Source organism: Aptenodytes patagonicus, chromosome 1 (assembly GCF_965638725.1).
Source record: "Aptenodytes patagonicus chromosome 1, bAptPat1.pri.cur, whole genome shotgun sequence".
Lineage (NCBI taxonomy): Eukaryota > Metazoa > Chordata > Aves > Sphenisciformes > Spheniscidae > Aptenodytes > Aptenodytes patagonicus.
Window position 1 is genome coordinate 94,327,774 of NC_134949.1, and position 27,675 is coordinate 94,355,448.

Consider the following 27,675-nt stretch of genomic DNA (forward strand, 5'->3'; position numbering starts at 1 on the left):
TTGCACCTTTTCTCTTTTTTTTTTTTTACTGCTAGTGCACGTTCATGGGAAATACATACGGCTCTAAATTTAATACAACAATAAAGTAAACATCCTGATCTCTTTAAAAACTACAAATTAACAAACAGCCATGCCCATATGATGTTTGCAGAAAAGACTATACCAATATACATGAGGACTTGAAAGAGAAATTGGTTGTGAAGTGAAGAGAAATTGGATTTCACTGGAGAACTCCCAGAAAGCAAACAAACAAGGAAAAGGGGAACAGGAGGCAGAAATAATGGGGCTGAAAAACAGTAACTCTTAAACACCAGAGCTGTTATTGACACCGATGGGGAAACGCACTTCTCACAGGATTATTTTTTATCCAGACAGTGTCCGTTTAATGGAAGGAAAGAGAAAGCCGAGGTTGGGGAGCGCCAGGGAGCTGGGACGTGTGAAGGAAAGAGTTAAGGCTGGAGTCACCCCCTCTGAAGTGCTCTGTGATGCTGTGCAGTGTTTCGGCCCCCAGAGCCTTCCTCCTCCTCCTCCCTCCCTGTGTCGGAGTGGGGAGGAGGCGGGTTCTGCTGAGCTGTTAAATCCTGAGTGAAGGTTCCCCCATTTCCAGTGGCCACCGTTGTCTGAGGCTGGTTTGGAGCAGAGCTGGGGTTACCCTGACATTTCTGGGACTGCAGCCAGCCAAGAAGGGAAAGAGAAGAAAAGACGAGTCTTTTACAATTTGCTTTTGTCGAAGTGTGGAGAAAGGGGAAAGGGAAACGTCCTTTTTTTTTCAGCATCACATTCCTGTGTTTTTCTTCAGCCTGGAAAACATATTAATGCTGGTGCTTTCCTCTCTGGAAACAAAGGAGCTAAACGGGACTGAGGAAGCAAGAAGTGGGAAGGAGGCTTGGGAAGTTTAAAAGAGAGAGACTCAGAGCAGCTGGGATTTCCCTTTTCTTAAATGAAATCCCTGCCTGTGCGGGTAACCGGTAGAGCAAAAAGCCAGATCTGCAGGTAAATGGAGAAGCAGAGATCCCAAAGGAAATTTCCGCTAACCTCATCCCGCTTGTCAAGAAGGTGAAGAAGAAAGAAAGTTAAAAGATACACGGGGAGACAGACAGGCTCTGGGACCCGTTGGGCTGCGTAAAGATAAATCACTGGGCAGCAGCAAAGCTGTATGGCATCGGTCTCCTTTTAAAGGAAAAAATCGTGAAACCTTGTCGCTGGAAGGGGAACTTCCCTGAGAGTGTAAGTCTCAAGTCAAATTCTTGGCTTTCTGGTCTACGTACCAGACCCTTTCTCTGTGCGTGTTTGCATGTGTGTATGTGAGAGCGTGAGAGAGAGAGACAGAGAGAGAGAGAGAAGGATGCAGATCACAGTGTCCTTTTGGATAGAGTCATGTTACAGACGGATGATCTCATTTTTGCATAAAATGATCATTTTGTGCTTTTCCAAAAATAACCGTAAACTGTACAAAGCCACCAGAGCAGGACTGAGGTGTAATCAGCACTTTTAAATCACAAAAACTAGCCAGTCTGTGCTCTGCTTTTTTTATCACTTGTTCAAGATAGCATCATACTGCTAACATCTAACTTCTTCCCTTTCTCCTTCTCCCTGCAAGTGGATTGCACAATGAACTGGAGGCCATCTCTCAGCTTAGCCCTGCTGTGGGCAGCGTGGCTAGTGTGCAGCTCTGAGAAGACGGGGAGGCAAGCGGAGAGAGGGAGCCATGGAGTTAGGAAACTGCCCCTGGCTTACAGGGATTCAAGCAGCCTCCTGAGAAGGTCTGGAGCACCCCTGAGAAATTCAAGCCTGAACCCCCAACACCCCATCACCAAGAAGGATTCTTTAGCACCTCCAAAGGCACCTGCCAATCTCCTGCAAGGAGAAGTGCGCTCCCAGGCCAGGGGCATGGGAACCAGAACGAGACGGGTACAGAGACTCACAGCTGCAGCCAAATACTCCAAGTCTGAGATGATTAAGGATGAAGGAATATCCTCTGCCTCACAGTCACGAGTGGTACGTTTCCCTTCGGGGTCAAGTTCTCCCAATGTCCTGGCCAGCTTTGCTGGGAAAAATCGGGTGTGGGTAATTTCTGCTCCCCATGCCTCCGAGGGCTACTACCGGCTCATGATGAGCCTGCTGAAAAACGATGTTTACTGCGAACTGGCCGAGAGGCACATCCAGCAGATTGTGTTGTTCCATGAAGAAGGGGAAGAAGGGGGAAAAGTCAGAAGGATAACCAACGAAGGAAAAATCCTGGAGCAGCCACTGGATCCTGCCCTCATACCTAAGCTCATGAGCTTTCTGAAACTGGAGAAGGGGAAATTTGGCATGGTGCTGTTGAAGAAAACTCTGCAGGTGGAGGAAAGGTATCCTTATCCAGTCAGGCTAGAGGCCATGTACGAAGTTATTGATCAGAGCCCCATCAGAAAAATTGAGAAGATGAGGCAGAAGGGCTTCATCCAGACTTGCAAAGCAGCTGGGGTGGAGGGACAAGTGGTTGAGGAAGGCAATAATGGGGGCAGCACCCAGCCTACCCTTGGTGGTGGACATGTCCAGGTGTCAGCAAGGAAGGAGGAGCCAAGGAGGAACAATAACCAGCCGACAAGGACCAAAACAGTGAGGAAACCAATGACAACCACGGTGGCCACTCCTCTGCCTACAGTAAGGACCACTACCCTCCCTCCCACCACCACAACTACCCGTGCCACCACCCGCGCAGTGACAACAGCAAGCCGGTCTACGACAACGACTACACCCCTCCCCACCACGCAGAGGACCTGGACCACAAAGTCACATTCCACCACAGAGTACCACAGGCTGCCAGTAGCCCTCGATGCCACCACGCCACGAGTCACAGCCTCTGAGGATTTCTACTCTCCTGTGTGGAAGGCAAACCGCAGGGACCGGCAGCGTGGCCACCCAGAGAAACACCTGGCAGCCACACGGAAACCAAGCAAAGCTGCCCGATATGACAGTTTCACAGAAGTCCCAACAGCTCCCTCAGTGCACTATACAAAGGCAAATGTGGGTAGATTTAAAGATAACCGAACAGACAGGAAGGACTATAACCATAGGGACCTGAATGTCACACCAGGGCAACACAAACCAACTAAGACTAAACCACCAAAAAAGAAGACCCAAGAAAAGATACTGAGCAATGAATATGAAGATAAATATGACCCGAGCAAGCCTGCTAGTTCCCATTTAGAGGAAGAGATTGCAGCAGGAAGTATTCCCCCAAAGAAAGGAAGAGAATCAAAGAAGCATGAAAGAATGGATAAACCTGAGAAGAAGAAGAAGAAGGACAGACCTGACAAGCTGCAGAAGAGTGAGAAGCAGTCCAAGAAGGACAAAGCTGAGAAAAAGAACAAGCAGGACAAAGACCGTAGCAAGAAGAACAAGAAGGGGAGCAGGACTGAGAATGAGGACTTCCCCAAGCCCAACAAGAAGCCTTTCCTACAGCCTCCCAGGAAATCGGTGACCGACCTTCTGGAATATTTTGAAGGCAAAAGGCGACTCATTGTAAGTAACTCATTCATCTGAATCTTATTACATAAACGAAGTCATATCTCCCTCCTAGTAGGAATATGCAGAACAGAAAGTTTATGGTGGTTTTGTATTATTCTTTTTTGGTGCTTTTGTTTAAGAGGTAAAATTTCTAGACCCAAACGCTCATTTCCAACAGGGAAGGTTTCGCAGCCTCATGTTGGAAATCTTACATGCAGTATGAACACCAGTCAGCCAGGAATTAGGCTAAAACCTCTTCCCAGTCGCTTCCATGAGCCACCATATAGCCATCAGATTATTTTGTTTCCAGTGGATACGTAGGTGTCAGGATCAGTATAGTTATGACTGATAAAATGAAGTTCCAGTGTGGATTACATCCCTTCATCGCTTTGGGGTACTTGCCAATGTTACCACATTTTGATGCTCAGCATGTCCTGCCAGCTGGCACACCTGTTTTATACTGGTGCTGGTGTCCTAGAACTGGAGCAAGCCAGGTGGCTTGGCAGTACTAGCGCATGTCTGACTGAGGATATGCACAAAGGCGTATGATCAGATGCCCTGAAGTAGGATTGTTGCATTTGCTATTCTTTCTGATGGGAATTTGGCATTCATATCTCCCAGACATCTTCAGAGATCCCATGCAAATTTTATTTTGTTTTGTTTTTTTCCCCTGCTGTTATTAAACTATAACACTATTGTAAGTTTTCAAGTCTGAGAAACTCAGCATGGTCTGGAGTTACTTGTCCCAGGGTTTAATAGTGTTGTATGTTTTTCCAACTACTTATCTAAAAAAACACTTCACCTGGGACAGGAAACAGTTTTAGCTGTAGTACAAATGTTTTTTCTGGCAGATGGCACATACCCTGAAAGGTACACTTTGAAAAACAGTTCTTTAAAAATATTATTGTGGGAGCTGGTTTCTTGCAATTATTCCACTGCAAGCTGGCCTGTTTCACAGTTATTGTCCAATAGTCAGTGTCACAAACATAGCTTTGACTTTCATGCCCCATATTCCAATACAATAGCTAAGATGCCAAACTAAGATTTCAACCATTGGAATTTAATTAATTGTTCTGCTGATGATTCAGACTTGAGCAGAAGCCAACTTTCTTCTCCCCCTCCCCATTCTTCCAGCTGTAGGGGCTGTGCAGAGCTAGCAGACTTGCATTCCCCAACATGATGGAAATGGAAAAGAGCCATATAGTTGAAAATTTTGAACTTGATTGAATTTTGCAAATAATGCCTATTAGTTACTTGTTAACCAAGTCAAAAGCTCAGAGAGAGAAACTGCACAGAAGTTTGGGACCTTTGAAGCTTGGTCATATATCTCAATGTTGTGGCTTCCAAAATATGTGCAGCATCAGGACAAATAAAACAAATTTGAAAACAGAGCCAAAAGCAGAGCTCACAGATGTCAGGCTGCTAACTCATTACACCAACACAGTCCTGGCAACTTAAAGGCTGGTCTGAAATTTGAACCTTCTGATACTAGGCCACCTCTCAGCTGGATCTCCAAGAAAGCAGTTGCACAATCTCAGGTTGTCAGGCCAAAACTCACTGAAGACAAATGATTATGCCACGCTGCACTTCACTTTTCCAGTATCTAATACCATCCTCAGCCTGCTTGCTCTGAAGTTTCTTGGAGAATAGGTTTGATTTGGTCATCAGTAAAAGCAGTGGCTGAACTCTACTATCTCTTTGCCACGCATGGCACATGCAGAAAACAAAGAACTTCTCAAGCTTCTTTGAATCCACACACTTGCCTATTTGCATCCCTTCCTATCAAACTCTTCAGCTCCCTTAGGGTCGGTCCTTATAGCTAGATGAACTCCGCCTTGAAGACGTGAGTCTTCAAACATGCTCCCTAGAGAATTTGTCCACACTGCTGCAGAAGTGGCTCTACCTGAGTTATTCCCCATTGCTTTGCTATACTTTAATCTTTCAGCCACGTTAATAGACTGACTCCCAAGGACATTGTTTCAGTCCTCTCCCAAAAGTCTTTTGAGAGAGATGTGGGTTTTTAAGTCCTACACATCATTAAGGATCTCAGACAGCAGATTTCAGTGTGACTTTAAAACATCCAGAATTTTGAAGGCTATTCTTGGTTAAGTTCAGTTAATGACAAATTTAGGACCCAGCTGTGGAAACTGAAAAAAATGTATGGGTTTTGAGTCCTGCAGCTCCACCTCTCTATAGTGGGGCTTTTATTGCAGTCTTACTAACGTTGAGAAGGCTCAGCGAGTTTGGCTTTTTTATTTCTCTGTGGCGATGAAATGCAGACTGATAGTTTATATATAATGCTACATTTATACCCACACGTGCATAGATGCACATGCACATACACACATGTGCATGCAAATGCAGATAGATACAGTGCATATACTGTCTGGGTTAAAACAGTCCTAGCACAAAGCTCTGATTTGAAGTTTGCTTTGCCTTTTAAATGTTCCCTGCTTTGTTCTACAAGGTTTGATGAAGTAGATAGATAGAATTCAGACTTGACTGTGTGTTCCTGCTTACGTCCTCTGAAATTAGGAGGACAATACAAACCAATGGTCTGGTTTTGATCTCAGTCCTCAAATCCTTTTCATGATCCTTTTTTCATTTGAAGCATTTCTATGCAGTTTAAAAGCGTGTTACATGTTATGGCCCAGAAATCAAATCCTCTTTGCGTCTGACTCTCATTCACCTTCATGTCCCAATGCTGTAGTCATGCCAGGGGGCCTTTGCATAAATGAGAGTCAGATCTTATAAGCCCAAGAAATGCCTCTTACATTTCAGTGCATTGATGAACTGGATTTATAAGGAGTATATCATAAAAGTTAGCCTCCAGGCCCTACAAACTTAAGAAGGCAGCTAGAAGATGATTGCACCTGTTACAGACTAAAGCATAAGTTTGCAATTGAAGGATTCTGGTGATTATCTATGACCTTAAACCATAAAATTTAGATCCAGATTCCAACTTGCTTTCTGTTTGGGGGATTGGTGGCAGGTGCTTGACTGCAGTTCACTGCTGCCAGTTAGAATGATTACATTGCTAGAGCTGCAGCATTCCTCTCCACCTTCTGCTGGAAACTGCTGCTCAGGACCACTGCATGTTGTTAGGACCACTGCATGTTGTTACACACACATCTTCCCTGGAATATTTGCATCTCAGTCACTGATGAAGGATTTAAGTTGTGTGCTTTAAACTTTTTAAAAGTTAAATCTTTGCAATTGTTAAGAGGCTTTGAAATAAGTATTATAAACTGTAGAGGTTTTTATATTTTTGTTGTTGTAATTGTTCCTCCTCCTGCTCTTCCCCCATAGCCATGCCTTCTCAGCAAATATAAGTCCCGTAAGACATCAAAGTGGCTTAGAACAAACAAAAGCTAAATCAGCAATTTTCAGATGAGGTCACAGTGGCCGTAGCAAGTCTTCAGGGTCTTCTTATAGGGCCACCAGTTACATCAGTATTCATGTAGCCCTAGTTGTACTCACCCCTTGACAGTCAAAACAGCCACCAGGAGCCCTGCCTGGACCATGGGATGAGGCCAGAGCAGCTGCCATGTTCCCAGTGCTCCCACTGTGAGTGAGTAGGGGGAATCCTAGATTCAGGGCACCACTGAAGGCTGTGTGGGAGACCTGGTGGGACTGGCAGGGCAAGGGATAACAGGAGAGTATATGGTTTCCTGTAAAATCCAGTGCCATTTCTTCTGTCAGCACTGTGGAGAGGCAGCGGAGGAGCTGGTGCCACCAGTTGGCCATGCTTCCTAAGGTTTTCCTGCGGCTGGTTGAACACCTTTGGGTCAGGCCTGGCTTAAAGGTTTTTATTTACTTTAACCACAAGCAAATACAGAGCTGTCAACAGCTCTATGGAAAAGAAAGTCCAGTTTGCAGACAGTGACTAGTTCTCCTTCAGTAAAATACTCATCTGCTTCATTCCTTATACTAAACAAGCTCTTTTATCTCTGCCACCAACCAGCTGATCACGACCCCCAAGGCGGACAACACCATGTATGTACAGCAGCGAGACGAATATCTGGAAAGCTTCTGCAAGATGGCAACGAGGAAGATCTCAGTCATTACAATTTTTGGCACCATGAACAACAGCAGCATGAAAATTGACCACTTCCAGCTAGGTTCTTTTTTTTTTTATAATTTCTTTCCATCTCGTGGGCACAATACAGACAGCAAAGGGAGAAATCTCCCCAGCTTGGGTCAAGATCTAAGCAAGATCATTTGTTGTGGTCCAGTTGCACTTTCAAACCCATTCCTCCTCCTTCCATGCCAACTACACCCCTTTTGTATTTACATAAGTGTCTCTGGTATTTTCCATGTTTAGGCTTCCAGTGCTGTAACTTGAGCACCTTCAGCTTTCTTTGTGGGGATTCTTAAAGCCAGTAAAGCAGTGAAACAGTGAAAAGGCAGAAAAATGTGATGAGGGCATGGGACAGAAAGAGGAAATTAGGCTCAGCTCTACCAATATCTTGAATACCAACCTCACTGTCTAACCGAACGGCTGTCCTAATACAATGCCCCCCTGCCCTTGGTTTTTGCAGGACATCAGCCATGGGTGGCTACATACTGGCTAGCACAATTTAAACACTGCTTAAAGAAACTGGCTGTTGTCATGAAGGAGAGGAGATTGGGGACATGAAATGCTGAAGGGAACTGTTTGACATTATATTCAAAACTTGTCCTAAGTTAATCCTATTTTGAAGTTCAACATCATTATCTCCCCACTCTGCCACATAACATTTTCTCATGCCTTTGCACTCCTCACAAGGTCATGGAAAAAGCTTCATTTTTCAGGGGCATGCACTGGCTAAACCCAGGACAGAGAGAAGCGTGCTAGTTAGACACCTTGCTGTGAGTTCCCTTCCTTCCCAGGATCAGCTTTCCTAGGCTTAAGAGCTGATTTTGATATGTTCACAAAGTGAGTATTCTCCACAGTAAGGGGAGGTCCAGAAGCATTTTCCCCTCTGTACTAGTAGGCATTAATTTAGAAGATTTCAACCATAGCCTCTAGGTATGGTTCCAAACCTTACAAATTTGCACCAGCATACCTGATATTAAAAGGTTCACCATTTGAAGTCCTATCACCTCTCTTTACCCATAAAGCAAGATACCCATCAGTGTGACTGCTTATTGCTGGCTATTGTAAAGAGGTTCATCTCACTGAAACGGGAGGTTTTGGAGGCACTATGAATCAGACTATGAAGGGCTTGAAGAGTAGCTCATTCAGCCATATTTAGTACCACCTTCTTTACATACAGAGTTCCCATATAGACGGGTGACACTGGGCATCCATCTCTCTTAGGCAGCTTTGAAACAACTCACATCAGTGTTCAGGTCCTGGGGAAGCACCCACCAAAGCCAGTGAGAATCTTTCCTTTCATCACAGTAGGGTTTGGACAAAGATTTCAGGTCCCAATCCAGCAAAGCACTTAAGCTTAGGTGTCTCCTGAATCATGTAAACAATCTCATTGCTGTCTGCATCTAAAGGTTAACACCACCATGAAAGCTTCACTGGACAAAGGCAAAGAAATAGTATAAAAGCTGCTAGTTTTGCTTATAGGTCCACCGCATCTTTCCTCTGGAAGTTCATCTGGTTTTACCAGACCTTGGGAAGAGATGTGTGATGGAACAGAAAGCTCAGGACCACACCAGCTCCAGGGTATTTCAGGTCTGGCATACAACAGGCCAGAAGATCACAGATTTATGTCTGGCTTCCAGCCATGCCTCTACTACTCTCAGGGGGAGAGGACCCAGTGGGGGACCAGGAGCCTTGTGTCCCTGAATGACAGTGAGTCACAAATCCCACCAGACTGTCCATTTGTGCACCTCCTTGACAAATCTGGAGAGTACAGGATTTTCCACATCAGGCCTAGGTTACTCAAGGTCACTTTTTGTGTACCTAGACCCATCTGCCTGTCAGTGGCCTGTTCAGGGTTGTGTTTAGCTCCAGTCTGGCTAATAAACAGACATTCACTCTGACATAGACCATACTCTTTCAGCCTGTTCCAAACTTAACGTACACCCAAACTTTCCCCAAACCACACAAGTATATATAACAGCTGAATTCTCACAGGAGGAATTAACTTGTTGATGAAAAGCAGGAGACTTAGAAGGGTGTAAGTTAAACCTCACATGTTCACCTTACATTTTTTCCCAAAACACCAAATCCTGAGCCTTTTTAAAAGTTTAAATAATACAAATGTCTTTCTGTTCTACCTCCCCTTCTCCTCTACCCTTCCTGCTTGCATGAACTCTTCATGGCTCACTCTCTGTCAGCACCAAAGGCAGCAAAAGCTCCTAAGAAACATTTTGTTCACAGTACTTATGGTGTAGTGAGAAGCCTTAGCACCCAGCATGATGAGGTCTAATTGTAGTGATGCATCTTGGGACTGAGATACAAATGACAACAACAGAAAAGTCCACAGAAAAGACTTTTCACTTGAAATTTCAAACACATTTCGTAGTAGTGAATGAAAGAGAGCTCGTTAACACTGATTGGCCAAGATCAGCTCATACTGAAACCAAAGAGCGTTTCCCAGCTTCCCACTGGAATGACACAAAAACTGAGTGTCACTGCAGAGGTCTTCTCTTCACCCTGAGTTAGCCTTGTGGTCTCTTTTCCCCAGCTCATGGGAACAGGACTTTAGTCAACTAAACACCAGCCCCAGGCTATCTACCTTACAATCAAAGCCAATACCTAATCTATTAGGCCACTGTACTGCTACAACAAACTGCTGAACTTCTTTGCAACCTCATTTGAACTATTTGTAAACAGCAACTCATCTTCCCAGCCTGTCTAGCTGCTAAAGATGTATGGAGAAAAGTTTCCACACTCTTTCAGTGACCATTCTAGAAAGAACAAAGAGAGCGAGGACTTTGCAGGCAGCAGCAGACAGTCTCAACTCCCATTGTTCTTCATGCTGATCCCAGATGTCCTTTATGAGGTGGAGGTCAGGGACAAGTAGTGAATTGGAAAGAGGCGATTAGATTAGCTTCTTTTTTTTCTCCCTAGAAATCACTTCTAAGTTTGAAAGGCAGGCCAGCCTTTGTGGCATTATTTTTTTCCCCTGAAACATTTTTCTGTATTACTCTTGTCATTTATTTTTCTTCTTTACATTGTAAGTTTTGAAAGAAAATCTCCTAACAATGAAACTCTAAAGCGCTATCTTCATGTTGGTATCTACAGTCTTTAAAGCAGAAGAGTGCCATGGGTCAGCTGGTGTAAGGTACTGCACCATACAGCTGTTTCCCATCACATTTCACACTAACATCTTTTGCATTATTCTACCTCCATATAGGCCAATGAGATAGTCTTTGCTTTTGTAGGGAATTGTTTGCAGGCATAAGTATGAATTTTTGGTCTATGTTTTAATGGTCATGCTTGTCATTAGTGACACGTAAAACTCACTTATAAAGCACTGATGCATGACACATATGTTTTACAAAGTGAATAACCAATTAGCACATACAGCAACCCATCCAATGGGGAATTTATAACATTGCCTATAATTCTTTACTAAACTTTCAACTGAGATACATATAACCATGTAAACCCATATAAATTATGTCTATAGCTTGATTTTAACATTTGCCAGTTTGGGGTTTTTTTCTGTAAGAAGTGGGTCCAAGGTGCGAAACCTAAAGGTCAGGTTCTGATTCAGACATTTTCCCAAAGTTTTAATTCAGAAGTTTTGTTCAGTCTATTACACAGATTGGACCCACTGCAAAATTTGCATCAGATCAGTATGTTCCTTAAAGGCTACGGATGTTTAGAAAATTATTTAAAATGCCTTATTGTATAATGAATCAATTTTTTTCTGTTGCTGTGTGCTCAAGTCCCCCTGTGGAGCAGGGGACTCGAAAGTTGTACCTCTGGATTCTAGCTCTTGGTCGGCTGTCGCATCTCTCTTTGACTTCGGGCAGGTCACTTAAACTGTGGCTGGGATTTCTAAGTGAGGATATGAATATTTATATTCATAGTGGTGTCATAGGGCATAAGCAAGTCATGTCTGCAGAGAGCTCATTGGTGCCCAGGTGACATTTCACTTCATGTGTGATTTAGCCTGTCTTTAGCTTTCCAGGCCCACAGTTGCGTACGGAGACCTGTTCCAGCGTTGTCGCAGTTGTATAGCACTGCGCTGGATGCTACAGCTGAGACTGAGCTGATGACACGGAGGCTTTCAGGACTTGGCCCTAATACAGCCTGGTTCCAGGGGAAGTAAGGAACCTCAGTACCTCCACAGGCTTGTCTTGTGCATGCTTCAAATCTCTGTCTTCAGAGGTCTTTTTCTCCTCAAGCGTTTCTGAATGTTTTCTTAGGGTAGACCAGTGAGTAGGTACAAATCACTCTCAAAATTAAGTTTTTTCCTGTCAAGGTACTAGAATAGGAAATGAACATCAGCAAGCAGATGGAGAAGGAGTGCCACAGCAGGGTATATAGAGCGAGCTGAAGAGCTAGGACTGCAGTATTGAAGACGTATTAAACAGTTTCTGGTTTCTTGTAGTCACTAAACCTCCCATGTAACTTTTTAAGACTGGAAAGGTTAACTCTAGTGTCCTGGCCAACCTCAAGCTGTTCTAGCTACATTTTACTGACCCAAATTCTCTATGCTGTTTCATTTGGATATGGTGCTTTCCAGCTCCTGTCCTAAACTGTTGAACAGTTTCTATTTTCTATTCCAGAAGTGGCTGCATTTCAGGAGCTGGTGAAATGATTAGTACATGCATATACATGTATAAGCATATTGAAAAAATCTAAAAGATCTTTCCAGGAAAGAGCAGGCAACCAAGATTTTTTAAAAGCAAGTGGCAATGTTGAATACTGAAGTGCACGTGCCCTAGGATAGACTGCTTTTGAAAAAATACTGGGATTGAAAACTGGACAGTTAAAAGCCATAGTGCCATACTGATGTTGTTTAATATCTTGCCTATGCAGCAGGAAGAGGGCTTCTTTCAAGGTGAAATTAAAGGCAGAGTGCTATGATTCCATGACTATTTTTATTTCTCCTTTGTCTCACATGAAGATAATGAAAAGCCCATGAAAGTGATAGAGGATGAAGATCTTGTGGACCAGCAGCTCATCAGTGAGTTGAGGAAAGAGTATGGGATGACCTACAATGACTTCTTCATGGTGCTAACAGACACTGACATGAAGGTCAAGGTGAGGGTTTCAACTCTTTGAAAGAAAAGGAATTGGAAAAATTTTAGGAAATTATACTGCATGTGAGGCACATAAGAGACTGATGCAGGACTTGGTCATTGCTGGAGGAGAAGTAAAAGGACAGTTAGAGAAATTTTCAGGAATTAAGTAGCTATCTTCATTTTCTGCAGCTAGGGGATTTCAGGAATTGGGGGTTTCTGCTGGGGTGGTGAGCTGACACCATAGGAACAGGACCCCCGCTGGCAGGGATTTTAATGTAGTACCTGGCATTCTAAAACACAGTATGGCGGCTCAACGGGATGACAGCACATTGCATATGGACAATGCTCTAGTTGAATGGCCTTACAAAAGAATATAATGACAATTTGTTGCCTGCAATGGCCTGGCCTTATCACAAAAACTTCCAAAGAGCAGTCTGATTGCAAAACCAATAATATTTTCCATGGTTTCTAATCTGTTTCAGGCCTTGTTACCCATGTGTAAATAGGAATACTTGAATCTCTATATATCCTACAGTGCTGTGATACATGCAGAAAGACTGCTAATATGTGCATCCTTTTATCCATCGGTTCTTTTTTTCTTAACAGCAATACTATGAAGTACCCATAGCAATGAAGTCCGTGTTTGATTTGATCGACACCTTCCAGTCACGAATTAAAGACATGGAAAGACAGAAAAAAGAGGGCATTGTCTGCAAAGAAGATAAGAAGCAATCCCTTGAGAGCTTCTTATCCAGGTATTACCTTCTGTTCTTATCTACCTCTAGTTCTAATAATTATTGTCTTATTGGAAAAACACCCATCCAACTATTTCTGTGATTTTTTAATATAGATTTCTCAGTGTTTACAGTGTTAAGCAAATACAGAGATGTAGCCTTAGCTGCATGCAGTCTTGTACAGAGCACTGGAAGTCAGGATGCATGTTGTGTTTCCTGACTGACTGCACATTCTTTGGACACTAACTTTCTGTACCTCAGTACCCCCATCATGACATGGAGATAACAACACTGATTTGCATTAGAAGAGCAAATAAGGATTAATTCACAGATGTTAGCTCAGTGTTTTGAATGTATGAAGCACAGTGTTTATGTGTTTCAATCATCAACCATCACAATCTCATTAATCCCATTCTAATCCCTTCCATGCAGCTCAAATCAGTAATTAATTCTCTGTAACTCCCTTCTTATCCTGCTTGAGATAACAGTTGGTCTTTGCCAGTATTACTCATGCATATTATTAAAGGTCTTGCAGATGTCTCTTGCAAAATGTTTGAGACACCTTCTGCAGAAAGAGTTTTGTTTATGCAATCTCTATATGCCATGTTACTGCTCTACCTGCGAGACCTAAATTCCAGGCAATAAACATGTCTGGACTGTGGGAATTCAGATCCACAGAAGAGCTGTGCAGCTATAGCCCTCTCTGTTACAGGATAATTTACATGAAATTAGGGCTACCCCATCACTTTAGGCTTTACCTGTCACTACTGCATCCTCCTCACCTACTATCATAAATCGATGGGAATACACTGTTAATGCCAGATGACTACAAAAATAACTGAGGCGGCGTGATGGATTATGACTTGAGGGGGAAAGGAGCAACAGGTAAATGAGTAGGTTGTTATTCATAAACATTTTAAAATTCGATGGCCACTTCAACAGAAAGAGAGCCTTTAACAAGATCCACCTCACCCACCTCACCACCTCCTGTTTAGGTCTCAGTGATTCATCCTCAAGACCACCAAGAAGAACCACAGCTGACCAACACAAGAAAGAGCTTGTATGCTGGAAAGTGACAGGCCCCAAATCCTGCTTTGCTTGCAAACAGCCCTAGTAATAAACACACATTAGAAAAACAGGCAGGAAAAATGCAGAATGTTGCATCTGTAAACAGAACTGCCACTGCACAGAATGCATTTGTTGTCTGTGAAACAAGCATCAGGCTTTAAATATCGGGTGGACTTCACTAGCCACATTAACTGGTCAGATTCCCAGCAAGATTCATTCCAGCTTTGTCCAAGATTATCTTCCCAGAAGAACAAGAGTCCTGGCATCATCTCCCTGGTGTTGCTTATTGGGAAGGTCAGTTATAATAACACAAATATTGTTCTTAACAAGCCTGGCTGGCATGAAAGAAGACCATGAGAGCCAGAGCTGGCTTGAGTAATGCTTGAAAGCCACATGTATCAGAAGAAGGTCCTTGAGTTTGTTGGGGGGGAGTCCTCCTGTGACACCAAGACACTGGCTGTCCTGCTCTCCGGGCTCAGAAACAAGAATGGGATGCAAAATAGGTAGAAGAGGAAGAAAGGATGCACACAGGAAGGGTCTGGCAGATTTGTCAGGACAGGAATATTGGCCCGTGGCTTCTGATGTCAGAAATAAGGCATAAATCTGTACATTGGTGATGTGAAGGACCAACTCAATTAATTTCTCGGTAAGATGTAGCCCCAGACAAGCACACCAGGTACAGGGATTGCCTGGGGCAGGGGGATAAACAGCTTGAGTGGCTTTCAACCCTTTTCAGCTTTGTGCAACTCCAAAGGAGATACTCAGAAAAACCACAAAGGAATTAGAGTATCTTAAAGCAGCTCATGGGTAAGATTCCATCCTGATTTATGCCCTAGACAAAATATGATCCAATGTTTACATTCTCAGCCATTGTTTATAGGTAGCCAGGTGCTTTTGCTATACAAAATTCACAAAGATTATTTTTTCCCCATTTTCAGAATAACAGCACAAAATCTCCCCCCTTTCCTTCACGTCACATATGTGATTCTTAATGCTTCTCATTCCTATTCACATACCTGTATACACACGCCCATGTCTCTTTGCTGTTCCTCCTGGGCAAGATTAAAATTGGGGAGCTTTGCTTTTCAAGGATTTACTTTTTTAATTCTAAAAATACATGCAGTATCAGTCAGTCAACAAGGCAAAGACACCATCATCCCCTACTCTTCCAGCAACTTCTTCTGTGACTTTGAGCAAGTCCCACCATATTTTCTGCATCTCTCAAGTGGAACAGAATTGACCTATTGCATTAGCCTTTATTTTGAGATCTTCACATGGTGCTGCAGAAAGGCAGGCTATCATTATAACAAAGTAACATCTGCATCCATTTAAAAGATCATTTCCTGCTTTAAAAATATCCCTGCAGCTTTGCAAATTCCTTTAAATCTGATTTATTTAGGTTTAATGGAGAAGTACCTTTATTCAAAAAAGGGGGTGTTTGGAGAGTATTAAAACCCCCTATAGTTCGAATTTTTAAAGGTTTCAAGTGTCCTTATGGCATTGCCTTTCTTTGAGAGGACAACGGAAGGTGCTCCGTGTGCAAAAGTTTGGTTAGATGGGGCATCTCATATTAAAGAAAAATCAAAGATTTATCTTATTGCCCCATGCATGCCTTATATAGCCACAGGCTCACACAGCCACACACATACAAACAAGCTCAGATTTAAAGCCATGTGAAAGATATTTTGAGCAAGTGTGGTATAGAAGAAAAAGGTCAGTGAGTATTTACACAGAAGTATGAGTTATGTCTGAAATGAAGATACACCCTCATTCTCAGACAGCCCTTGGACTGCAAAATAACTGTGCAGTTCCAGAAGTGGTGAATGACGTAAAAGCTAAATGTCTAGTGAGGAATTCTACAGGAATCTTTCTTTCCCTTGAATATACACTTCTCAGCATTGTTATAACTACTGAAGGGGGCTTTGAGCAAAGATCGTAAGCTTTGCAGTGTTTGGTGAAGCAGCGAACCTGCAGATGTTTCTTTGAGAGTTTTAGAGCTGGGAAATTCAAAACAGGCTTTATCCTCTCCCAGTGATGGATAGAACTGGGAAGATCTCCCACACAGCTGTTACTTAGAAGTTGTGAGAGGTATGACATATCTCAGTCTACAGAGAACAAAAATGGTGAGACGACTCGAGTCACGTGTCACGACCGTGCCCTGTCGCACTCTCTTCTCTTTCCAGGTTCCGATGGAGAAGGCGGCTGGTGGTGATCTCTGCTCCCAGTGACGAGGACTGGGCTTATTCCCAGCAGCTTGCTGCTCTCAGTGGACAAGCCTGCAATTTTGGTGAGTCAAAAGAAATTATACTCTTGCTCCCCAAAACCACATCCTTCCTGGTGATGTGATGTGATGGATTCCTTTGCTCAAGTCTGAACCTAGACAGTCAGAGGAGTCTGACAACTGAAGAGTTTGCTGTAGCTACTCCAAATACAAACGGAAAATATTGTGCTAAGCAGGTAGTACAGCACACCCTGACAGCTAAGACAGCTAAACAAAGTGTTGGAATCATTTGTGTGAGGCAGAAAAGGCTAGCACGCCAAAGCTTCTCTTCGGGCTTGTACTTCAGGAGATCAATAGTATTTTCTTTTTCTTACTGCACAAATTAACGACATAAGTACAATGCTTTGGGAAGGGCAGATCCTCTTACACCCAGCTCAGAACTGGGCCAGGTATCAGGGAAATGTATGGACATCAGGTTTTTTTCTTTTCCTTCCTGCTTCATTGCCAAAACCTGTAAAAATATTAATGGAAGATGCTTTAACCCAATTAAGGACCCTCCCAGGCCTCTAACTAGGTACTTAAGATCCAACTACATAGTCAGCAGAGATGGGCTCATCCAGGAGGCAATTAAGAGCAAGACCGAGAAACACTCTTGTCTTTCCATTATGAAGCCCTGAGAGACTTAACTCTTTAACTTAGGTTCCTAGCAATACAAGTACCATACAGGGCCCAGACTGTATTCAGAGTCATCCTACAACAGAATGAAACAGGTCCCATTCAAAAGCCACTATTTCAATACATTTCAATTACGCCGGGAGATATGCACAGTATCACTGCTACACTGTCTGTTTATTCATAGAATCACAGAATCATTAAGGTTGGAAGAGACCTCTAAGATCATCGAGTCCAACTGTCAACCCAGCATCACCATGCCCACTAAACCATGTCCCTAAGCGCCTCATCTACACGTCTTTTAAATACCTCCAGGGATGGTGACTCAACCACTTCCCTGGGCAGCCTGTTCCAATGTTTAACCACTCTTTCCGTAAAGAAATTTTTCCTCATGTCCAATCTAAACCTCCCCTGGCGCAACTTGAGGCCATTTCCTCTCGTCCTATCGTTAGTTACTTGGGAGAAGAGACCGACACCTGCCTCGCTACAACCTCCTTTCAGGTAGTTGTAGAGAGTGATGAGGTCTCCCCTCAGCCTCCTCTTCTCCAGGCTAAACAGCCCCAGTTCCCTCAGCCGCTCCTCATAAGACTTGTTCTCCAGACCCCTCACCGGCCTCGTTGCCCTTCTCTGGACACGCTCCAGCACCTCAATGTCCTTCTTGAAGTGAGGGGCCCAAAACTGAACACAGTATTCGAGGCGCGGCCTCACCAGTGCCGAGTACAGGGGCACGATCACTTCCCTACTCCTGCTGGCCACACTGTTTCTGATACAGGCCAGGATGCCATTGGCCTTCTTGGCCGCCTGGGCACACTGCCGGCTCATGTTCAGCCGGCTGTCAACCAGCACCCCCAGGTCCTTTTCCTCCAGGCAGCTTTCCAGCCACTCTTCCCCAAGCCTGTAGCGCTGCATGGGGTTGTTGTGGCCGAAGTGCAGGACCCGGCACTTGGCCTTGTTGAATCTCATACAGTTGGCCTGGGCCCATCGATCCAGCCTGTCCAGGTCCCTCTGCAGAGCCTTCCTACCCTCGAGCAGATCAACACTCCCGCCCAACTTGGTGTCGTCTGCAAACTTACTGAGGGTGCGCTCAATCCCCTCATCCAGATCATTGATAAAGATATTGAACAAGACCAGCCCCAACACTGAGCCCTGGGGAACACAATTCATAATCATCCGGCTTTCATTCAGAGCGTCAGCATCATCTCATTTGATAACTACCAAAGTAAACTGTGACATGGACTGCTGTAAAATGCTTTCTGAAGAATGGGATGTAACCAAAACAGTTAATTCTCCCCACCCTTTGTTAGGGACAGCTTGAAGGAGATCCAGTGAGTTCCTAAAGCATTTGTCCTCAATGGTTGTTTTAACTAAAAGTGATACATTTCCAAGTATCTTACCTCCAAGTTGTAAAAACAGTTACATCAAAGATTTTGTAGATTGTACAGGCTCATGTTACCCAAACAGCTTCTACAGCCCCTAAGGTCTTTCTTCAAAACAGAGGCAACAGCCCAAGCCTCTGCAGAACAAATGAAAGGAGTGAATGCCTGTCCTAAGCCATTCCCCACAGTCATTTGGAGTTTAACTGCAATAGGTTATATTGCCTCTAAATACTTTGTTGCTGTGTGTATGACAAGTAAGAGCTTTACTAGGGAACAAAACAGTGCAGAAACATTCTGAATTTGGGGAATGGCCTCTGTAATTTACTGTTGTGCTTAATGCTTGTATCCCTATGCTACAGAACCACACCAAATGCTGTTGTCCTTGGGACACTAGCAATAGCTTTTATGCAACTGATACCACATTTATTCAACACACTAGTTTATCCCCACGTTTGGGACAGGTGATGTGACTGGCAGAGACTCCAGAGAAATCAGTAACTCTTCGTCCTGGAGGGCTGCTGAAACTGGCCCCTAATTTAGCATGCACAGACCTGGCTGATTAAACTGAAATCTGCCCAAGAACGAGCAGAAAGAACTGGTCTGACCCAAAACCTCCTTCATTTCCTCCACAGGTCTGCGCCATATAACTATCCTCAAATTGCTAGGACTTGGAGAAGATATTGGTGGTGTCTTAGAGTTGTATCCAATTAATGGTAAGTGACTGTTTCCAGTTTCTTCAGTACTACCCATGAAGGGCATTACATAGTGCTGAGTGTTTCTTTGCTGTAATTTCTTTAGAGGGATGTAATTTCTTTAGAGGGATGACTGTGTTTTTCTGTTTTGTTTTGTTTCTTTTAAGAAACAAGAAGACACAAAAGCAAACCACAAGTTTTCTTGGTGTTCCTGTGCTAAACATTATATAGCTTCTTCAGGACAGAAAAGCCCAAATATCATCTGGAAGTCATCTCACATCTCTATCTCCCACCTAAACATACGCTCCCAAGTACACTCCTCTGCCTGCCTTGCTGTCAAAGACAAAGGGATGTCTGTGCCTTTTACATGCTCAAGAGTTTGCAGGGCTAATAGAACATAGACCCAGGAGCTTCTCTTACATGGGTTCATCTTCATAGAATGGTTTGGGCTGGAAAGGACCTTTGAAAGATCATCTGGTCCAACCCCCCTGCCGTGCGCAGGGACATCTTTCACTAGATCAGGTTGCTCAGAGCCCCATCCAACCTGACCTTAAACATTTCCAGTGATGGGGCATCCACAACTTCTCTGTGCAACCTGTTCAGTCTCATCACCCTCATCCTAAAAAAACTCTTCCTTGTATCCAATCTAAATCTACTCTCTTCCAGTTTAAAACCATTACTCTTTGTCCTGTCTCTATGGGCCCTGATAAAAAGTCTTTCTCCATCTTTCTTGTAAGCCCCCTTTAAGCATTCCACTTGCATCCCAGCAGGCTACTTCAGGTAGCTATTCTTAGGAGATCTCACTGTCAGGGTACATTTCAAATGCTACAGGTTCCTCTACTACCTAATCCAAATGACTGCCACCATCAGTGGAGGGACAAAGACAGGAAGGAGCTTATTTATCCCATTGCCATTCCTACAGCTCTGTACATGAAAGCATCTTAGTCCTTCTACCGCATATAGACGTAAGTCCATGCCTAAGAAAGAATATGAACAGAGGAAGCAGATGTCATACTTCTTCCATCAACACTCTTGCAGCTTTCACTTACTTTTCCTTGAAGGACTTCATGACCTTGGTTATAGTTCCTATTTGTTAAGATCAACAGATCTCTTTTCAATTTACTTGTCTAATCTCCCTTTGAATTCACATTAACTTCTAGCATGTGTCCTCCTGTGAGAACCTCTACAGATCTGCAAGGCACTTTTTATTTGTCCTGAACATGGCCCCTGTAGCTTTGTTTGATACCCCTTATCTCTTGCGTGGGGACAAAAGGTAAACATTTAATGCCTATCCATCCTTGCAGTGACACTCACAATCCTGTAGACCTCCCCCAACCCATTTATTTTACAGACTGCAGTCTTTACTTACTTCATCATTTCTCATACAAAGTTTATTCCAAACCTATGATCAACCCTGTTGCCTTTCTGACTTTTTTCCCCAGTTCTACCATATTTTTTTGAGGCGAGAGAACCAGAATTGCATGCAGTGTTCAAGACGCACACAAACAATAGGTTTCCATAGTGGCATAATAATACTCCGTTTTGGTTTTTATTATTTTCCTCATGGTTTATAACATCTGTTTTAGCTTTTGACCATTAGTGAGCACTGAACTAGCCTTTCATGAAACTCTCCTTCATAGCCCTAAGGTCTCATTGCCAAGTGGTAATGGTCAGACTTCACCACTTCTTATGTGGAGTTAGCAAAATTTTCACCGTGTACATCATTTTACTTCAATTTGAATAGAATTTCGTCCATCATTTTATTGACCAGGCACACAGCCTTACAAGGGTCTTCTGCAATGCTTCACAATCATCCCCTGCCCTTACAACTCTGAGTATCTCCACGTCCTCAGTACAATTCCTCACCTCCATGCTCATACCTTATGTGTGTCATTTACAAATACATTGAACAGCACCAGCCCCAGCACAACCAACCGCAGGACTTCACTGGTGACCTCCCTCCACTCTAGGAACTGATCATTTGCTCCCACCTTGTTTCTGCCTTTCAACCAAGCTATCAAAGTTCCTTTTGAAGTCTTCTGGAAATCCACATAGCCTGTATCAGCCAGACCACCCTTAGTCACCTGCTTGCTGACCTCCTTCAGAGAACCTCAACAAGTTTGTAAGGCAGGGTGCCACTTTGTAAGAGTCCTGTTACCAAGCCAACTATGCATATGTCTATGTGGTGTGTATATATATAACACATATATATATATGTGTCCACTGATCCTAGTTGTCTTGTACTTTCTACTCATTTACCCAGCACAGACTTCACACTTAAAAGCCTGCAGTTCACCAGATTTGTGCTAGAACATAGATTTTAAAGTGGACGTGACATCTACCACATCCCATATCTCCCATATCATGACAGTTCAAGAGTGAGGCTCTATACCGCTATTAATGACCGAGCAAATTCATCCTGCAATTCTTCACACTATCACACTTCAATTCCAGTGATTTCTTTCACTGTGACAGTATTTTACATATGCCTTCTGCATTATGTGAACCACTGACACAAGCTGCATAGAAGCCAAAGAAGCGCATGTGTGTTGGGTGACAAAAAAGTGTGCCACACTCCAGTAGTTTCAGCCTAGAGAATAAAGTTTACTAAACCTAACAAAACTGTGAAAAATATAGCTTTAGTTCACAGTGGAGCAGTTTCATTTCGGAACCAGGAAATCCTGAACTTGTAAATGACAAGAATCTTACATTGCTAGTTATTGGGCTGTATCCTATCTCATGTTGCTAACTCGCTTACCTACAAACCACCATCATTGCCTAAACAAAATATCAATGCTGTTTTTATGTGATCACTTTCTAGGAAGCTCTACTGTAGACCGAGAAGATATCCCAGCTAATTTGGTGAAAGACATTCGAAATTATTTCCAAATTAGCCCAGAATATTTCTCCATGCTTCTTGTTGGGAAAGATGGAAACGTCAAATCCTGGTACCCTTCCCCAATGTGGTCTATGGCAATTGTGTATGATCTGATTGATTCCATGCAGCTTCGGCGACAGGAAATGACAATTCAGCAATCGCTCGGCATGCAGTGCCCAGATGATGAGTATGGTGGGTATGGTTACCATAGCTATCACCAGGGATACCAGGAAGGTTACCAAGATGACTACCGTCACCACGGAAGTTACCACCATGGATATCCATACTGAAAAGAGCAACTTAGCCTTCGACTGCCCCGTGCCTGTCTTCTAATAGCTACCCAAGCAATAGGTGGCCAGTTGCAGAAAGTCTTCCCAGGCCACCTAGATATCCATGCCTCGTTCTTCCACTGTTCAATCAAGGGACTTTGGTCATTTGCCTTCTCAAAAACACAGAAGCCTTTACAGTGAAGCAATTCAAACCAGTAGTATTGAAGCTTTAAACAATAAAGACTCCTTTATATTTTTAAACCTTTATAAACAAAGGGCATCAGCAGGTGCTGTTCGTATTAAAACCAAACAAAAAAAACGCCATGGCCCCAGTGCATGGACAGTACCGTAGGGCAGGACACAAACTGTCCAACAAATATTGCAGTGCTCTTTTTAGTATTTTTTTCTAAGGAGAAAAAAAAATAAGTATATTTATTGGAAAGTGAGATTGCATTGTGCTCATGAAGCAAAGAATCACACTTCAGGACTTTCCCAGAACAGGAAAATTTAAGAAAGAAGCATGGGGCAGGGTCTTTAATAATAATAATAATAATAATAATAAAATCCTTTGAAGTACCTTGTCTAAAAAGACAGCATCCCTTCTACAGTGCATTAACATTGTAATTAGCTGACTTTATCAATGAAAATAAGAATTTATGGCTATGGCAGGATTTGTTCCAATACAATGTAAAGTTCTTAACTACAAAGCTTGCTGCATGGCCATTTATTCTTTTAATTGGGGTCCCTGTTCCCTTAGGTCCTGCCCACCTGACAGTTAAATCCAAGTTAATGAGAGCTAAGTGGAAACACCAACCATAGTTAGCACTGTCTGAAATACAGAAAACTGAAAAGCATTTTTTTCATCAGAAAAAAAAGGAAAAAATTCTCATTCACGTATACTTTAAATGAGTTGTAACTAGCTCTCTATAATAATGTTTTTAATTAAACTATTGCTCTAAATTTCAAATTTCCTTCTACCTCTTCTCATGCCCTCCCCCATGAAAAAAAAAATCTAGGCTAAATGTTTATAAAACTATTTGGGGATAATTTGATCTGCTACTAAACCAGCTCTATTTCTGCCACACTTTCTGAAATGGTTTTCTTCTCCTTTCTCATTGGTGTCTTTAGGCATTGGATCTGTTGCACCACCCTACTCCTACTGAAATCAGTGGCAGGAGCTGCATGCATAGCCATGCTTTCAACACCATTTGGGTTAGATTTCTAAACATTAAAGACCCAGCAAAAAGATTCAGGAATATCCTGAAGTGAAGGTATCATGCAATCCTTCATAGTGGCACAGTGGTCACTTCTAACGTTGAAGGCATGCCTGACCAGTCACATTTCTTTTTATAATCCGTGACGTGGATCTATACATGCCATGTATAGATACATGCACTCTTACTAGGTTTTGCTATCACAGCGGTAGCACAGGCATAGGGAGAAGCTACAGCTCTAAGCTGGCCAGAACATGCCCCACAGTTTGAGTTTGAGCATTTTCCTAATCCTTTTTTTTTTTTTTGGCCCAGATGAAAACAGAACTGGGTAAAGCAACAAGTTCACTCAAAACCAGATGCTTTCTTTACAAACTTAGTCACAAAAGGTCAGACCTTGCTTGCCCTTCTGAATGTCAGAAAGGCAGACAGATATGGAGAGGTGGCAGGGCCTGGCTGATTCTTCCTTAGCTTTACAAACCTGGTCACCCTCTGGGGCAGGCTGCCCTCCGTACCGCAAGGTCTAGCCAGCCCAGGGTACAGCTCCCAACTTACCTCTCCCAGGTGACTGGAGCTAAGTGGGGGAAGGTAGGCATTTGACAGAACTGTTTTGAGAGGACTGCTCCCTGCAGAGAGCTTCCAAGCTCTCATTAACTACAGCACTTCCACAGCTGAAAGAAGTGGACAGAGAAATTTAAAAAACCAAAGAGGAGCTATAAACAAGAATCACAGAACTGAAAGGTTTCTAGAAGAAAATGGGAGGTCCCATAGCTCAGTTTTAGAAAACAAGTGCTTATTGCATCAGTGCATTAAGGTCAGTGGCCTAACTTTCTTTGCCTAAAGCAAAAGCAGAGGAAAGTATACCAGATGTCTAACAGTCACATCCTGTAGATGTAAAGAGAAACACCTTTGGGATGTTTTCTTTCAGGTGGTCATTTCAACTTTTCTGTAATCTTGATTTTTATGTAAAGTCTTTAAATGAAAGCCCTTTTAACTCACATTACAAATCATGGAAACTAAATGTCCTGTGCTTAGCAGGAGGAGGAGACAGTTAACTTCCAAAAGAGAGTGCAACACCTGATCCAAATTGCTTTTTTTTTTCCCTTCCCCCCCCCCCCCCCCCCCCCCGAATTCAAAGTTAAGTTGTGCAAGTAACCAAACCCAGCCTAGGCATTCTGTGGGAGTTGCATTAAAAAGACAACTCCAAACAAGTTATCCACTTATAAGGGAGGTTGAGATGGGCTCTTAACCAAACTACACATTCAAATATTCATAGAATTTGAGGAAGACAGTATTATTCTACATTCTGGTGCCGATTCCTGCCTTCGCTACAAACTGGCTCAAAATTACCAGAAACTTTTAGCAATGATTTAAAATCCTGATTTTGCAACCTACCTCTCCCTGTGGAAAACTAAAAGCAAAGCCTGAAGGAACACCAAGCCAAAAAAATCCTTTCAACAACAATGTATAGTTATCTTGAAGACTATAAGCATTCAGGAGCTACAATACTCCAAATTAAGACTTCATTTTGCAAAACGCAAATCAAATCCAAAGCACTGGATCTGTCCCTGCAGCACCACTCTGAGGACAGACTTACTGAGATTAAGGTCCTATTTCTACAGCCCTTAGTGGAAAGATTCCACATCATAAAGAAAAACTTTTTTCTCATACATATTTATGGGATTTGATTCAGCTCCGAGATGGCTGTTTTCATCCACAGGCTGCCTTTCAAGCACCATGGCTCAGTTGCTACGTTCACAAAGTAGCTGAAATTAACCAAAATATATATTGCTTTAATTGGCTTGTTATAAACAAGAGAAACATGAACACATCTCTTTTCCTGGGAGGTTTTGTGAACTATTTCCTCCAGCCTGGAAGGACGAACATAACATCCTCAGCAGCAATTAAGTTCAAACATTTGGGAATCTGGGCTCTAAATCGCAGCTTAGGAAGAGCTCTCTGCCCAATGTATTCATTAAACACTACGTGCCAAACTATTGCTGCTCTCCAAAAATCTCCTCAAATTTCCCTATTGTCATTTGAGGAGAAAAATAGTAAGCTTTCCAACATGGAGTAGGTCAACAACAATACAGTGGAAATACTTAACCAAGTTGGATTCACATGATCTATTTGAACTGTAACTCTATAGAATAGCTCCCCCTTGCTAACCAGGGCTGCTCTCCAGCGGACGATCGTTCATAGTCACCTCCTTTAACAAATCTCGTGTACACGCTAAATTCGACTATTGCCATGGGTAGTACAGCTGCACAGAATTGCATAGTTATACTTTCGGATTACTCTACACACTTTTTTATTGCTAAGTTAATGCAATGTCTAATCCATTTATAGACAGCAGTTAACATTCCTGTTGCTGCAAAGAGGATATACAGTCCTCCTCCATTATTAAAAGAAACCTGCCTGGCCAACCCAACAGAATCTTTCTGAGACCACCACCCTGAAGACAACAGAAAGATTTCTACGTGTTAGACAGGACCAACTCTACAGCACAAATAAATGCTTGGATCAACAGTTATATACCTGATATCTTTGTGCAATCTAAGACTTTGGCAAATAAGCCACGCATGATAGCATCGGTGAAATTTCTAGAGGGAAAAATCATTAAGCAGGACAAGAGTTGAAAGCAAGAACTAGGCGCACTTTATAAAATCTGCAGATCAGTCATTTCCATATCTCATTTCTCTTAAGGCAGATATTTCAGGCAGGAAGGTCAAACATACGGTTTTTAAGACATTCATCTTTGGTTTGATGCTCTGTCGCTAGAGGTATGAGGCCGATTTCTATGTTCTGACTTAACACAAGGCAAAGCTCTCTGGAAAAGTTCATGTAAAAAGCTACTGCTCATGTAAATGCAAAGCAATCTAAAGCTAACAGTACTTTCACTCTTCTCGGAAAAACCTGCTAAAGTTGGTAGCTATGATTGAAAAAGACAATGAACTCAGGCAGGTATATATTGCAAAGCTGTATGTAATGGAAAAAAATGAAAATGTCTTATTGCAACTAAGCCTTTAACAGTTTGAGCATATTTTTTTTTTTGCGTTGGTTTCATTTCCCAAAACAGGACATCATAAACCAATGAAAACCATGTTTCTGGAATTTACATTGGAAGATGCTTTCTTATTCATTCTATACAGATGCAAACAACTAGGATGCCTTTTGTTGAAACGGCCTACTATAGATGCACAATGAGATCAGCTGTAAAAAATTTTTCAACCACAACAGTAATTTCACTTTGTACAGTTATTCTTAATATATGCTAGAAAAAGTTAATACTCCCAGAAAAAAAGTAAGAAATGAGAATAATAATTTTAGTTTCATAGTTTATAACTTGACAGTCATTGGCCACGTATGGAAACAGGCTGCCCCTCTTGATGGATCAATGACAGGAGGTATGTTAATTAATACAGCAATAAGCCATCAATACAGTATGTGTAAGTAGGCTGTTCTACACCGAGCCTGGAAACAGGATGGCAGAGGGGAACAAAGGCAGGACTGTCTTCAGTCCACAGAGAACTGCATCGCTAACTGATTACTATACACTATGGTATGAGGCTTTGACACTGAGCTCACTGCTTATCTTAAGAATTCTTTTGACAGTATCTTTCAACTATGAAAGACGCATTTTTGAAGGGAAGAAATTATAAACCAACATCTTTTCCACTGTTCTGAGAGGAGAGGCTTTAGGAACATACCAAGAATCTCTTATCTGCATCCCTATTCCCTCCCCCCTTTTAAAATTCTCTGAATTATTTGGAACCTATTTTTCATCTCCCTCAAAATACGATCCAGCAGACATCTCAACAGGGATTCTGAGATCACTACGCCTGGCACTCTGCAGAATGACTTCTCTCTCTACAAAACAAATGCAAGACCTTATCAGTCTGACAGGGTGGAGCAACACCA

At 42.7% G+C, this 27,675-nt stretch overlaps 1 protein-coding gene across 1 annotated transcript; it reads left to right on the forward strand.

Annotated features, from left to right (window-relative positions):
- Nucleotides 1–567: 567 nt before the first annotated feature.
- On the forward strand, nt 568–26,776 carry CCDC80 (coiled-coil domain containing 80). Its single transcript, XM_076349251.1, has 8 exons — nt 568–1,227; nt 1,601–3,507; nt 7,457–7,613; nt 12,516–12,652; nt 13,240–13,388; nt 16,619–16,722; nt 19,337–19,417; nt 22,218–26,776. The coding sequence occupies exons 2-8, from the start codon at nt 1,612–1,614 to the stop codon at nt 22,562–22,564; spliced, it is 2,871 nt and encodes a 956-aa protein (XP_076205366.1). The 5' UTR covers nt 568–1,227; nt 1,601–1,611; the 3' UTR covers nt 22,565–26,776.
- The last annotated feature ends 899 nt before the right edge of the window (nt 26,777–27,675 follow it).

Bases quoted from the DNA above. Each gene is read 5' to 3' on its own strand.
- CCDC80 (XM_076349251.1), top strand. From the start codon at position 1,612: ATGAACTGGAGGCCATCTCTCAGCTTAGCCCTGCTGTGGGCAGCGTGG. The intron at 16,723-19,336 runs GTGAGTCAAAAG...TTTCCTCCACAG, and splicing joins TGGACAAGCCTGCAATTTTG to GTCTGCGCCATATAACTATC. The intron at 19,418-22,217 runs GTAAGTGACTGT...ATCACTTTCTAG, and splicing joins AGAGTTGTATCCAATTAATG to GAAGCTCTACTGTAGACCGA.